General features: G+C 42.8%; 1 protein-coding gene across 3 annotated transcripts in view; it reads left to right on the top strand.

Annotated features, from left to right (window-relative positions):
* Window positions 1–14,426, top strand: part of HAO1 (hydroxyacid oxidase 1) — a 49,365-nt gene that overhangs the window by 21,074 nt on the left and 13,865 nt on the right. For all 3 annotated transcript variants that reach the window (XM_006015442.3, XM_025202186.1, XM_025202189.1), the window contains 2 exons: window positions 7,268–7,523; window positions 11,901–12,076. In XM_006015442.3, the coding sequence (XP_006015504.1) occupies window positions 7,268–7,523; window positions 11,901–12,076 (432 nt within the window). The remainder of the gene's footprint in view (window positions 1–7,267; window positions 7,524–11,900; window positions 12,077–14,426) is intronic.

The following is a 14,426-nucleotide window of genomic DNA, read 5'->3' as shown; positions in this document are numbered from 1 at the left end:
CAGTGCAGAAGATTGCATGTTTACGTATTTGAGACCTATCAGTTAACCAAATTTTAATCCATTAGCTGTCATTAAGATTTATTGTGGGCTATATTGATAGATTAAAATTTACTGTGGGCCATTGTTGCAGTTTCTTAATCAGAATGTCATGGAGTACTAAGTTAAATGCCTTACAGAAATTTAAATATATTCCATCAACACTATTACCTTTGTCAACAAAGCTCCATGTATCTTTGTAAACTCCATGCATCCCTTTCTGTTTTGTTGGGAAAAAGGGATGACTTGTTTTTTGACCATTTGGAGAGACAACAGTTTTTTGTGTGATGCTTCCTAAGTACTTCAAGCCTAGCATAATTGGCACATTCAGGGGCCTTTTTCCCCTTAAGTTAATGGTCTTTTGACCACGCCTTTGGCAAATCTCAGTGGAATCATTTAATTCATTCATCAAACAATGTAAATGCAGGCAAAAAAGGGCTAGTCTGAGTTAATCGCCTTTCCGGCTACAAACCGAAACTTGGTAAAGGCTGCCACAGGCAACGGACTTCATTCAGCACATTTATAAAAGTGCTCTGGCATGACAGCCCTGATTTTTAGATCAACACGAAATATTTTGTACTTTGTCACTGCCTATTTTCCCCACTGAGTAACAACATCCTGTATAGATGACAACATGCATTTTGTCAACAAAATTATTTTAGGCGCAGCTGGAGCTGGCACAGGGTGTTTTGTTGAGTAAGTCATTGTCAGGGCCTTCCTGGCCAAATGCATTTCATCAAGGAAATAACTTTAGGCACGTCAAACAATTTATTTCTTAGGAAATGCAACCTAGAAAACCTGGTTACTTCTCTTCATAAATACTACCAAGTCAGAAGGAAACCAAATGAACACAAAATAGTACATTCCTCCCTTTGAAACCTAGAAATGATGTTTTCACAGATGGGTTTGTATCAGATTTACTGGACTAGGACAGTCCTGGTGACCCTTTCTAAAGGGTCCCATAAGACTGGAAATGATGGGAGATGCAGCAAGAAAGAGATAGCCAAGCTCATATAAATCATACAAGGAGACTAATTCCCTGAGAAAATATGCAAGCTAAACCTGAGGCCTTGCCATGCTCTTCTCCACAACTATGTTTAAACTGGAGGTCACATCCAGTGTACCGTTTCCATATCACTGAGTGAGAGTAGGTTCTAAACCATATCTTTCATGAATGACGTGTGCCCCTGGAGGCTGGGGGGGCACGGCGACTGCCCGTAGGCAGTGGCAACGGTGTCGCTGGTGAGCGGGGAGCTCCTGCAGGCGACCATAGCGCTGTCAACTCTGGCAGTGTTGGCAGTGAGTGGGGGGTGGTGGTGAGCAGTGGCCGCCCGTAGGCACTGCCAGCAGCATCGGTGGCGGCCAATTGCAGGGGGTGCACTGCCAATCTCAGGGGGTGCATATGCACCCGCGTGCACCCACTATGCGTCGCCAATGATATCCTTTTTAGTAAGAAGAAATGTCTTCAGGGGGTGAAGAACAACTGTGCTGCCTCTTGGAGCACTGGCCAAAATTTCCAGGTGGTGTTGGGTACCTCATTTTTTGGCTGATCTAGGCTCCTCTTAACCTTCATTTGTCTCTATCCTATGTTTTTACTGCATTTACTCAAATTTAAGGTGACTCCCCAATAATTAGATTCTATACATGAAACATTTATACATTTTATTATAATTTTCCATGTATAGAATCTAATTATTGGAAGGTTGTCTTTAATCCCACCCCCCACCACTGCTGCACATGGCTAGGCAGTTGGGGTGAAGGTGATGTGGGTAGGTCAAACACTTGCCCCTGCTTGTGCCTGCCCCCCTGCCTGCCTTCCCCAACCCTATAGCCTTGGGCTCACCTTCCCGCTCCCCTTCCCTCTCCACCTGTGCTCCCACTTCTGCCCTTCCTCCCCATCCTCTGCTTTCTCTCTCCCCCTCCCCATCAGCTTCTGTTCCTTGCTCTGCACTGGCAGCTTCATCCCCATTCTTGCTACAGGGCCAGGCTATGTTCTGTGCCCCATGTTGCAGCATGGATGAAGCTTGCCAGTGTGGAACAAGGTAAGCGGGGTAGGGAGAGGGGCAGGTGGAGGAGCTGAGGCTGCATGGTGGGGAGAGATGAGGAGAAAAGCCTGCAGGGAGGAGATGGCATGCTGCAGAGGCTATGGAGGGAGGGGGGCTGCAGCTATGGCCCAAACCCCAGGTAGGGGCTAGAACCAGAGCCACAAAAGCCACATGCCCCCCACCTTCATACTTGATTCTAAGATGAGGGACTTTCCTATCCATATTAAATGGGGGGGGGGCGGATCTCATCTTAGAATCGAGTAAATATGGTATACTGAATTCAGGACTACATTATATTAAATCTTTTTTTTTTTCTTGTGGCAGTATCGCATGACCTCTCACATTCATTTTGGATCTCAGCCAGCTGATGGACCCACTGAGTTAGGCACAAGCATATAGAATATGACGGACCCTTCCAGAAAGACCTTGCAGTCTGTGACCCTGATCTTGAAAAGATGTTTGCTCATGGAAAACTTGGTTTCCTTTTAGCAGCCCCGTTGACTCTTATGGGAGCCTTCATAGTGTATGAACAGGTGCCAGCCAGTGCAGGATCAAAGCCTAAGAGAGAAGATGAAATGCATACCAAGTCAATGAGGAGTGTGAGAGGGGAGATTAACACAAATAATCTAATGTTTATATTCTCCCACTGTTCCCTTGCTGTAACCAGAATGTCCCTAGCATGAATCCAATAGTACTTTGCATAATAAGGCAAATAAAAACTAATGCCTAGTATAAGCCAAGATTCAAGATATAGTGTCATTAAGATGTTTCAGTGAATACCTATTCTGAAGTGTTAGGCTTTTCTGGCCATTCAGATCATATTGGAATAGGATCTCATAGCCTATTCTCTAGTCTGATGGAGGTAATTCCTATGAACATTAATGGTAGCTGTGAGGACTCAAAAGAGAAAAATATACCGCTTTAAATATTTGTCAGTTCTTTTCACACTTCCTGCCATCAATAGTTGAAAGGTCTGAAGTTCTTTTAGGGCAGCTAAAAGCATCACACATTTTGAAAATGTAAAAATTGTGTTGTTTAAAGTTTATAAAATGGTTGAAATATGTAAAAGTGCATTCACTTATACATCCATTCAGTTAAACCTGGAGCCTAAATCTGAACAGCTTTGTGTGTGCGTGTTGCATGTGTGTGCTTCACGCTTGCCTCTGAGAATCCAAAACACATTCCTATAGTTTAGATTTTGGATCTCAGTCATAACCAGAAATGGTTAATTTTCCAGGTGTAGTACCCATGAGATATAAATGTTGCATGACCTGTGAGAATTCAGTACTGTGTAATCTGTTTTGGCATGGTGAGCCCTGATTTAACCTTGAATTCAATGTCTAACTTAAACCTAAATCTAGATCCATATGTAAGCATTTTCTTTGCAGTCCCTCTCCATATATACTACTGATTTTCTTTTTCCTTTTCTTTCTTTCCTTTCTTTAGAATCTGGTACAGGTTTCAGAAAATGCACAACATCCATTCTCATTACAAAATTGCAATTGTACTTGTATTTCTGGGCTTGTGCAGGTATAACAGAGAACAGTGAAACCACTGTGAAATGAAATATAGATATTTTCTGCCATGATCTGGTTTCAGGCTTCTGAGTTGTCAACACTTAAAGGACTTGATTTAGTGGGATTTTAAAAAAGGACCTAATTGAGTTGGACTCCCGAGTTCCATTGATTTAAATTGGACTTAAGTGTGCAACATTCACAGGCAGTTTTGGAAATCCTACTTTTATACAATTGAGATATATGAGTGATCCCAGTAATTTTAGCAGGATTTAATATGCATCAGTGCTTTGCTAGATCTGGATGCTTTCTATCTTGAAAAAGCTTATGATTTCTGAGAAACTCCCTCTTGGATTGGCTAGTTTGTGTGAAAGATTTTTCTTGGATTTGCCAATGGTGTGAACTCAACTAGGGCTTTTAAGTCAATCTAGATGAATTTTACCAAGTCATATCTTGATTTAGACCATACGAAAACAGCAGTGCTATACAGATATTTATTCCTCAAATACCGCATTCAGGGTGCATCCAAATGAGTGCAAACTTGTAGTTTGCGGCACTGCAGACCCGTCTCCGATGGCACAAACCACACACACTGGACATGCAGGCATTTGCCACACTGCTAATTTGCAGCATGGCAGGTTTGGGGTTTTTTTGAGGGGGGGGAATCCAAGCAGAAAAAAGTGAGACAATGCACAGGGTGGCAGTGTGTGCCACCTGAAACTGGAGCCTGGCCAGCTAGAGCCACACATCAGCTGTCAGCCTGGCTCTATGCACACGGATTGCTGCTGCTGGAGCCCTGGGAGGAACACAGGACCCCAAACCGCTGGGACCAGTCCAGGTGCTGGGCTCAGTCTCCCCTACCCGACCTGGGGCAACTTGTTGTGCACCAGAGTATGCGTGTACATAGTTGTGCCGCTGCCATTTGTCCCCAGGGAAATGTCTGTGCCCACTCGTTTGGACATGCCCAGGTAGTTCAATGGTAGGGACTACTAGTTGAAATAGTAAATTTCAAGCTCATATTTACAGAAAGTGAATTTAAAACATGAGAGTTCCTCCACACAACTAGACATTAAAAATAATCCAATCAAGTGACAAAAAATATGCCTTATTCTATGTCAAGCTGACTTGATTTTTTAATACTTTTGAATAATCGAGTTGAGGATTATTTAGAAGATAATTTCAAGGAACAGATCCATTTAAGAAAATTGCTGTCTGCTTGCTGATAATTTGTGAACAAAAAGAGAAGCAACACTTACCAAACAAATGGTTTGTAATTCACCCTCTCTTGAGTAGGCAGGAAAGTTAAAATAAATTGCATGTCACTTTTCTCATTAGGACCAGGTAAATGCAAGAGATGCATCTGTTATGATTCATTTTGCATAATTGTCATTTTTCTACTGAATGAATAGTATTTTTAAGCAAAAGAAAAATATAAGCAGAAAGGGCTAAGCAGGTTCTGATACATTATAAATGCCTATGTGATGTCTACTTGCTTCCTGGAATCTATGGATTGGGTAATTTATGGCTCTCTCTGTCTCATTTTTGTGAAGTAGCGAAACTTGAAAGATAGAAGACCAAAGCACACTTGTTTCCACTGATTGAAAACTGCCTGGTGGTTGAGGGGAGGGTGTAACCAATTTGTTTGAATAAACTGTTCATAAGTTTCCACTTTGAGAGATTTGTAATCGTTATTTAATAAAACCTTGTCATAAAGACCACTTTTTAGGGTCTGGATGGTATAGAGATGAGGTTTTATATAGAAGTCCATTTACATGAAAAATATGCAGAATGTGGTAGACCAAGAAAAATAAGGCTCTATGTAATATTTTTGAATTTTACAGCATGTTTTCCTTTATTTTACATTAAGTGATAGATCACTCTGAAAAGAATAAGTGTTAGATTCATAAAATATAATGGCATGAGGTTAGCTGGTTTGTTAAGCTGCTTGGGTAGATTCTCCCTTGTGGATATAGCCAGCACAGAACCTTGCTTTTAGCCCTTCTGTCCCTATTTTGAGATTTTAAATGATGCCCAGTCCTTACCTACCCCACTGCACATGGCTGATTTCACCCAGGAGATTTTTAAGTGTAAGGGAGAAAGGCTCTGTCCTATGAAAAGGTAGTGAAATATAGCTCACAGGATACTAGGTGTATGTACAGCACCTATCACAGTGAAAGCCTGATTTCAATTAGAACCTTTTGGCACTAGGGCAATAGTTCAACCAAAGACAAGATTTGTAGCTTTAGATTAATCTCTGGTTGATAAAATTTCACATTATAAATGTTCAGACTCAGGGCCTGACAGGCAGCAGTCCCTGCTTAGGCAATGGGCAAGGTGGGCAGGCGGGAGCACTGGTGCCCACCCTGGGAGCACAGGATGAAGTGCCGTGGCCACTTCCCAGTCAGTGCGATCAGCTGTGGACCTCCCCCCCTCCCCCCCGGTTGGTGAGATTGGCCATGGGGGAACCCCACCCCTGTCACTGACTGGTGGCTGGGGGGGCATGTGCCCCCCCTAACTAAGGTGGCACCAGTCACCCATGAGGGATACTATGTATCCTTTTACAAGCAGGAAGCTGAGGCCCAAATTTTCATCAATGAAAACACCAAATATATTGAACAGCATTTCCTCAAGCAGTATTTAAACTTCATAATGTGGAGAGTGGCTAAGTAGTAAGACAGTGTTGTGGACCATGGTTTTCCTTCTACTTCCTACACCTCAAAACACTCTGTGGGAACAACAGGAACTGCTTACTTAGAAAAATATGAGTAGAAAAATACTTGTAGGTTATTTAATGACATTTAGCAGATGAAAACAAAGAGGAACCAAAACCTTTTGACTGACACTTCAGTAATACATGCTTCAAGTATCTCTGAGGGTCCAAAGGTCACAGTTTGAGAGAGAGTCTCCTCAAACATAAACCTTTGACATATCTCCTTTAAAAGGGCTCTACATATTGTGCACAGGCCCCTGTTAATTATGGCTGCATGCGTGTGTATGTCCTTTTTGTTTGGCACTCATGCTTTGTTTCTGGCATTGGTGTCAGTCTTTCTGGCAGCTGGTAGCTGGATTCTGAGGCTTTGCAAATTGCCTTCTTTCCCTTCAAGGAAAAGTGAGCAATGAGAAGTCTGGGCATATCCTAAGTGTCTCTTCCTTAACTGAAACTATGTGGATCTGGACATGAAGAGAGAACATCACAAACATGTGCAACCAATTCCTTCCTTGAGCCCCTACACCAACATAGGGTACACTCTATACTAGGAATTGCTTCCCAATACAAAGAATAAACCAGAGGGCAAGCTCTGTTCCCTGCCACAGCTTCTCTTGGAGTGTGTAACAGAAGTAACATTGTGCATTCCTTCAAAGACTGAAAGCTCACTTGTATGCCAAAAGAAGACTCTTTGTAACCAGGCCATCCATTTACTCCTGCCACATGGAAACCATGTCTACAAATGATACTTTAATGCACAGTAGACTAATCAACTGTGCAGTAAAGTGTCACTGGCTACACGTGCAGGTGCTTACTGGTCAGTAAATTAGTCTACTATGCAGTAAATATGTAAATACTGTGCAGTAAAGCCAAACAGCATTGATTGCACGTGTAAATGCATCCAGAGTGATTGAAAGGAGTCCAGCATAGTACAAATAGATACTAATCTAACTTGTGTTTCTCAGCCTGCAGATCAATGGGGACAGGGATGATGCTGAGCTCCTGGGCCACCTCCTCCATTGAAGAAGTTGCAGAAGCAGCTCCTGATGGCCTTCGCTGGCTGCAGCTTTATATTTACAAAGACCGGGAGGTCACTAAAGCACTTGTGCAGCGAGCAGAGAAAGCAGGCTACAAAGGAATCTTTGTGACCGTGGACACGCCGCTCCTTGGCAAACGCTTTGATGATGTACGCAACAGGTTCCAGCTCCCCCCTTACCTCAGGTACTGACCAGGCTGCTGCTCCGGAAAGGGCGTATTCGCCTTGGGCATGCTCCTCGCCTCCCTCTGCAATGTTGTTTGTTGTTGTTGGGCTGTTTCCTCCTGCTGAGAGGAGGACATTTTTCTCGATTACAAATGCCTCTTTTCCATTTACCATGCCAGGAGTTGAGCAAGCTCCCTCTGCAATGCTTCCCTTGCCCTTGCCAGCTATAGGAGCCTGCTTGAGAACAACCCCCTTTCATGGGGCTGCTGGGCTTTCTTAGCTGAGTGTAGTGATAAAGAAGAAGACAGTGTGTACAGTAGCTGGGCTGAATGAAGCTGTCAGTATGAGAGAGAAGCTGAAGGGGTTTATTTGTTTGAGTACATTTGTGTAAGTAGTTTTTCTTTATGAAGGCATTCATCTGTGTGATGTATTTGTGTATCTCGGGACTCATTCTGTAGGTGGAGCCATCCATTGGCAACCATAACCCAAACTGTTTCATCTCTTGAGCACTAAGTAGACTTAAGCACCTAAGCGCTATTCTGTTTCATTTTATTCGTGAAATCCATGAATACATCTACTTTTGTATTTATTTGACCCTTAAGACTGAATCACAAAACAGCAACGAGGAGGAGGACTTGCACACCTTTTGCACAAACAAGGACTTGAACAGACTAGAATAGAACTGCACGTAGTTGCCTAAGTCCACTTTCATCCCTAGTAGGTGGAATAGACTCTGTCCCCTCTAGGCTTTAGTACTGTGTGGTGTTTTGCACTGATTAAAGCTGTCACCTCCACTCTGCTTTGAGAGTGAATATGCAGAATCAAGTGACAGACACTGATTCCTCTTTCATACTCATTCAGATGCCATGTGATTCAAGGATGAGCCCGTTTAGGCAGGGTCATATTTCCCTGCACTTCTATAAAATAGAAGAGTGCTTTGCATCATAGAAGATAATTACCATTTATTAAGAATTCTGAGCAATATCTAACAGAGAGGCACTGCATTAATATACATGCATAAAAAGACTGAAGTGTCAGCTTCTTCACGAGTTACATGAAAATCACAGTGTAGCATAACTTCTCTTGCCATTACTCCAACAACTGCATTGATGTAAGTGTCTCATATTTTCCAGTCCTACTGGGACATACTTTCTGGTTAAACAGTCCTTTGAGGCCATCTCTGCCTGGGTTATGCCCCATGTTTCCATTTCCCCTTATGAGAAATGGAGACATTATGGGAAAAGGGACATATCTGTCCCTCAGGAAGGTCACCAAGTGCCTCTCTGCCAAGCATAGTACCACATTTCCAACAGCTTTGACTTGAGATTTCGCTGAACATAAGTCTACCTCTCTCTGCCCTTCTATATGCTCCTATTTCCATTCTTGCACCTCATTTTAGAACCTTTATAGTCTATGATACACTACAGCTGCAGCCTCCTGAGTTACTCCAGCAATCATTTCAGGTCGCCTTTATCCCAGGGCTCAAGTATCTAAATGCATGTTTCCAAGAATATTCTACATGTGTCTCTAACACTAACACTAATTTGACAAGGGGTCAGGACCTCAGCCGGTACAAATTGGCATAGGTCCATTAACTTCACTTGTTTGTAATTTAGAATTGGTTAAATAAGCGTCCAGTAGCTTGATACTTAATCTGGCTTGTTCACCATCTTGTGTAATCAGGGATGATTTGGGTTGAAGAAACTGAGATTTATTCCAGGAGTTATCCTGGTTCATCGTGTAGACAAGGGGGCTCAGTCATGCATGCTGTTTGGACTGCTACCTCTTAAATATTAGGTGCTCATCATGAAACAGTGGTAACTCAATGTGCACCCTAACCATCCTTTTCTTACATCTCTGCCTGCTTGATTTATCATTTGCTTCTTATGAAACACTTTGAACCTCCATGCACTTAGAGCTGGTAGAACATTTCTGGGACTGTGAAATCTAATCACAGGAGTACCTTGAGGAAAATCTGCTTTTAATGGAATGAACCATGTAAAATTCTAATACTGGAGTAATATGTAAATAGAATACTTGAGATTTTTTTATGAAATGGCATTCATGTTGTTTTTTCGTTTCAGAGTCATAGGTGAAATTCTCCAGTGTGGTACTCTCTTAAGTTATGTGATAACTTTTTCTTGGCTTCAGACTTTCAACAAAGTTTCAGAGTAACAACAAGGTGCCATTGTGCGCAGAAATTTATGTAAGGCAACATTCATTCAAGTGTTGATCTGCATTTCAGAGTCCAAGAAAAACAACAGTTATTTATATAATCTTATCCATGGGCCTGTTTTTTCCTATCCACCCTGCCTCCCCACAAACCAACAGCTGAGAAGCTGGATCTTGCCTACCAGGGGAGTGAGCATGCGGGCAGCTCCTTCCTCATTTTCTCTGAATGCTATGATTAGAACAGCAGAGCAAAGGTCTAAACCTATGCCAAACTCAGCCAGTTCCTGATCTGGATGCAGAAGTAAAACCAACCATTTTTTTTCACATGAAAGTTCCCCAGTCTTTTCACAAATGCAAAATGAAATGCCATGCTATCACAGAATAAGCAACACTTTGAAGAAGCAGAGCTGGCCAATGGCTAGATCTGTAACTTGGTGCACATGTGACCTGATTTCTAATCACGGTTCTGTTACTGACCTGCTATATGACTTTGGGCAAGCCATTTTGCCTATCCATCATATGTTTTCTTCTCTCACTTTCTCTATTAGCACTCTACAACCTTTAAGACAGGGACTGGTTCTTAGTTTGTATAGATACAACACCTTTCATGATATGGGCCAGCTGGGGAGTGTCAAGATGCTACCAGAATACATATAATATGTCTGCAATTTTTAATTTGTTTTATATTTTATAAAGAATCCATGTCATCTAGTTTTGTTAATTCTGTTGGTCAAATTTAATTTTCAAGGGTTTGTGAGCCCTTATAGACCCCTATGCAACACATAGAACTTAACAAAACTCACAGGGTTCGTGTGCACCTCCCATCCCTCTTCATTTTGCTCAGAAAATATCTGAACCTTCACTTATTTGAACTTTCCAATAATATTCACCTTCAGGCAGTGACCAAGGAGGAAAATTTCAGTCTGAAAGATAAACCATTCAGAAACGCATGTACAAGTGAAAACAGGGCAGTTGGAGTAGAAATCCTAACTATTAGTTGCTGCTAAGGTTGATGAGTCTTTTGTGAATTTCTGTGAGGAGATAAACCTGTGAACTGGCCTGTGGAAGTTGTATCAGAGTGAATTTTCTTTATATTCTTCTGGCTTCATGCTAACACCAGGCATGTTCATGGATGAATCAGGAGACAGCTACAGGCTGGATCCATGGGTGAAAGCCTGGCTGCATTAAAGTCAAAAGGAGTTTTATTACTTATGTCAATGAGTTCAGGGTTCTCACACTGACATCAGTGGGCTCTGGATTATGAGTTAAAGGATCAGGTCTGGTGAAGGAGAAGAAGGATCTGTCTGTCTTTGATGCATACCTACCTTCAACCATGATAATGTCTGATTTCCTCACAGTCTGAAATGCATTTTTCCTTTATCCTCAGAAGGCAAGGAATGTTCTTGCTCCCTTTTTCATAGATGGAGAACTGAGGCACAGAGGGTATTGTCTAAGACTATACAGGGAGTCGGTAGCAGAGCAGGCATTTGAATTGCAGTCCTAAGATAGGTCCATAACCAATGGAATATCTTTATTCTTTATGTCTTCAATTCCTGATTCTGATACTGATTCAGTCTTTGGACTTGGGCCAGATCTTAGTTCTCTTGCAGGTGAGGAAAGGGTTGTTACTGACTCCAAAGAGAATAGTTTGGATCCCTTTGTTTCAAGTTACAAGATGCATGACTGACCATGTGTTTTGTTTTTGAATACTGAATATTATTGTAAATCAAGGGAATCGAAAGTATGGCCCTGGGTGGATCTGGCCCATGAATCTCTGTTTTCTGGCCTGCAGGGCTCCCAGAAGAGTTGAGAATTCAGGGGTGGGATAAATAGGGGAATCTGGGGCATGAAGCCTTGCTAGAGACATATGTCAGGGGGTGAGAGGTGAATGATGGCTGCATTAACCCCTGTAGCTGCTACCGCTGCTTGCCCTACTGCTGTTAGCAGCTCACCATACTGCTGCCACATCTGGATCCAGCCTACAAGGAGCCCCACAGTCTGAAAGTGGCCTAGGAAGTTGGTGAGTTTGCTGTAAATATTAGGTTGTGTACCCTTGCTTTTTCTGTGTAATATAAAGCCCCAAATCTGCTGTAAGATCTGCACAGTTGCAAGGTGAGGGGGGCTACTGGCATGGAACTTGTGACAGGGCTGGTACTTTATGGAGGGCATTTTTAATGCTGCTCATTTTTCAGGTTAATTTTCCTTTCCCTTCTTTGCAACTTTAGAATGAAAAATTTTGAAACCAATGATTTGGCTTTTTCCTCTGAAAAAGGCTATGGAGAAAACAGTGGTCTGGCTGTGTATGTGGCACAGGCCATTGACCCATCCATCCAGTGGAAGGATGTTAAATGGCTGAGAGGACTGACTTCACTACCCATTGTGGCTAAAGGCATCCTCCGAGGTGAGGTTCACAGACGTGAAAGCTATGCTGTACCTTCTAATGAGAGTAGATGAGACTTCATTTATTCGAATCCATACCAATAATACCTTTGATGTTGCTTTATTTGTGCTGATTTCCCCCCACAAATAAATGGTGAGCATCTGTCCACATAAGTAAGTACAAGGACTATACAGAGAGGGCATAATTTTGCTTTTCTGTTTTTCAAAATACTGTCATAACCCAGTCTTAAGTGGGGAAGCTGATTTTTCTCTGATGGAATGGAAATATGGAGACACTGTACTCTAGTGACCTCCAAAATGGCTGCTACTTATCTCTGGCCCAGCAAACAGCAGGAGTAGAATCTAATTTTAACACTTTTACAGCTGCTAAGACATTGGCAGTAGTTTTTGGCTGGGCAGACAAAACTTGCTACTAATTCCTTAGCATCTGTGAGAGGGTTAACACTGTACTTGTGCCTGACAAAGTCATTGAGCTGGTTGAGGACAAGTGAGTGGCTGCAGGCAGTCAGCCATGATTCTGGAAAAATCTTTCTTTTTATCTTCTGCCTTCCAAAAATAAGGTGCATTTCTTACGTGGGGGTGTGTAGTACGTGAGAAAATACAGTAATTAATTGTCATTAGATTCAACGCTTCAGTGTGTTGCTGAATAGGGATGGCATACTGGAGTAAGGCTAAAGTCAGTCAAATGAAGAGAGTTTGTGAAGCGGAAGTCATCATTTCGTAGGTGCTAAATGCCCTTCAATTGCAGTTGAGTTCAATGGGGGCTGAAGACTGTCTCTGTCATGTTGGATCTCTCAAGCTCATGCACTCATCTCACGCACCCATCTCACAAGGTCTTCATTGTACTATGAGAGCATCTCTTGAGATTAGGAAGTGTACTCAGAACCATACGTGTGTTCTCTCCTCCTCTGGGTCAGCAGGGATTGGTCTGTATTATGAAAACAGTTTTGCATTTTGCTTTGAAGGTGCCGACTGAGGTTTGCAGTCATCCTGGCTTGGATATACTAGTTGACTTTCAGGATTGGGCCCTAGGAGGGTGTGATCCTACAATATTATACCCTATGCACCCATCACACAAAGCAGTGGGGAAAGAGAGATTTAAATTTATTTTTTTTTATGGAGTGACACTTTTGGGTTAGGAAACATTTGCAGGGTGTAGCACTTAACGAATGTGATGTTTATCTCATTCACTCTGATGAAAAGTGGGAATATCTTCCCAGAAGCCAGGGTAAATCCATTAATGACAGTGACACAACCATCACTTTGGTTAGGAAAGATTCACATAGCTCCTGCAGGGTAAGTAATGGTTATCATTACTCCCATGATACAGGCAGAGAAGAGAAGACAGAGAGTCCAATGATGCTTTTGCTGTCTCTCCTCCAGTGCAATGCTGTTGATCTCAGACTATGACCTGGTAGCTCTCTGACTGACAGAAAACTTCCACCACCACCACCCAGCAGATAGCACAAGATGCACATCGACATGAATGCACCTCCTGTGACCCCTGTAAAAGCTGTGCCTCCCCAGGGTGTCCTTTGCACTGATGAAGTGGAGACAGCAGCAGCCACCCAGGCATACATGTGTTCTACCAACAGCACTTCCAGTGGCAGAAGTTGCCTAGTGTACACAAGACCTATGTCTAGGCTGCATTGAAGAGGTGGTGACTACAGCTGAAACTGGCACACACAATCCAGCTTTATCCTAGATAGCCTGGGTATTAATAGCAGCACAGATTAGTCACCTGAAAGGATCCCCTGCAGACATGCACAGTTGCACAATATTGAAACGTTCAGTGGGACAGAGTTTGAAAGCCAGGATTCCCTTTAGCAGGTAACTGTCCTAGCCACTGGGCTAGAGTGGCACATGGTCTCTCCAGCCCAGTAAATATTTAATTATTCCATGGAGAGTGGAACAGCTTCACCAGGAGGGGCTGAGAGTACTCTTCCCTGAACAGTTTTGTAAATGGTGGCTGAGGCACATTCTCTGAGGGTGGGAACTGAACCCATTTCTCCCACATCCTGGAGGAGTGTTCTAGCTGCTGACCTCTTGGATAAGGAGGAGTTGCACTGTCTTTTGTGTGGGGTCTGATCTAGAAGGAATGTTCTGAGATAATGGTTCACATCCTGTAGGCCAGATAGGTGGGGGTGTGACAGGGAAAGAATGTATCTGGGACAGCCCTCTCTCACCCCTCCCATCACTAGCAAGCAGCAGCCAGGCGGTATGTGTCATGGAGAGCAAGGTGTCCTGGGAACTGCAGTTCTCTATGGGAGCAGTGGACTTCACTACCACTGGGAGGAACTTTCACCCCATTTTTTGCTGCTGAAACCCATGCTGATCTTGGTAGCAAAATT

The sequence above is a fragment of the Alligator sinensis genome, unplaced genomic scaffold, assembly GCF_000455745.1.
Source record: "Alligator sinensis unplaced genomic scaffold, ASM45574v1 scaffold140_1, whole genome shotgun sequence".
NCBI classification, from domain to species: Eukaryota; Metazoa; Chordata; order Crocodylia; family Alligatoridae; genus Alligator; species Alligator sinensis.
This window is presented reverse-complemented; position numbering and strand designations above follow the sequence as displayed.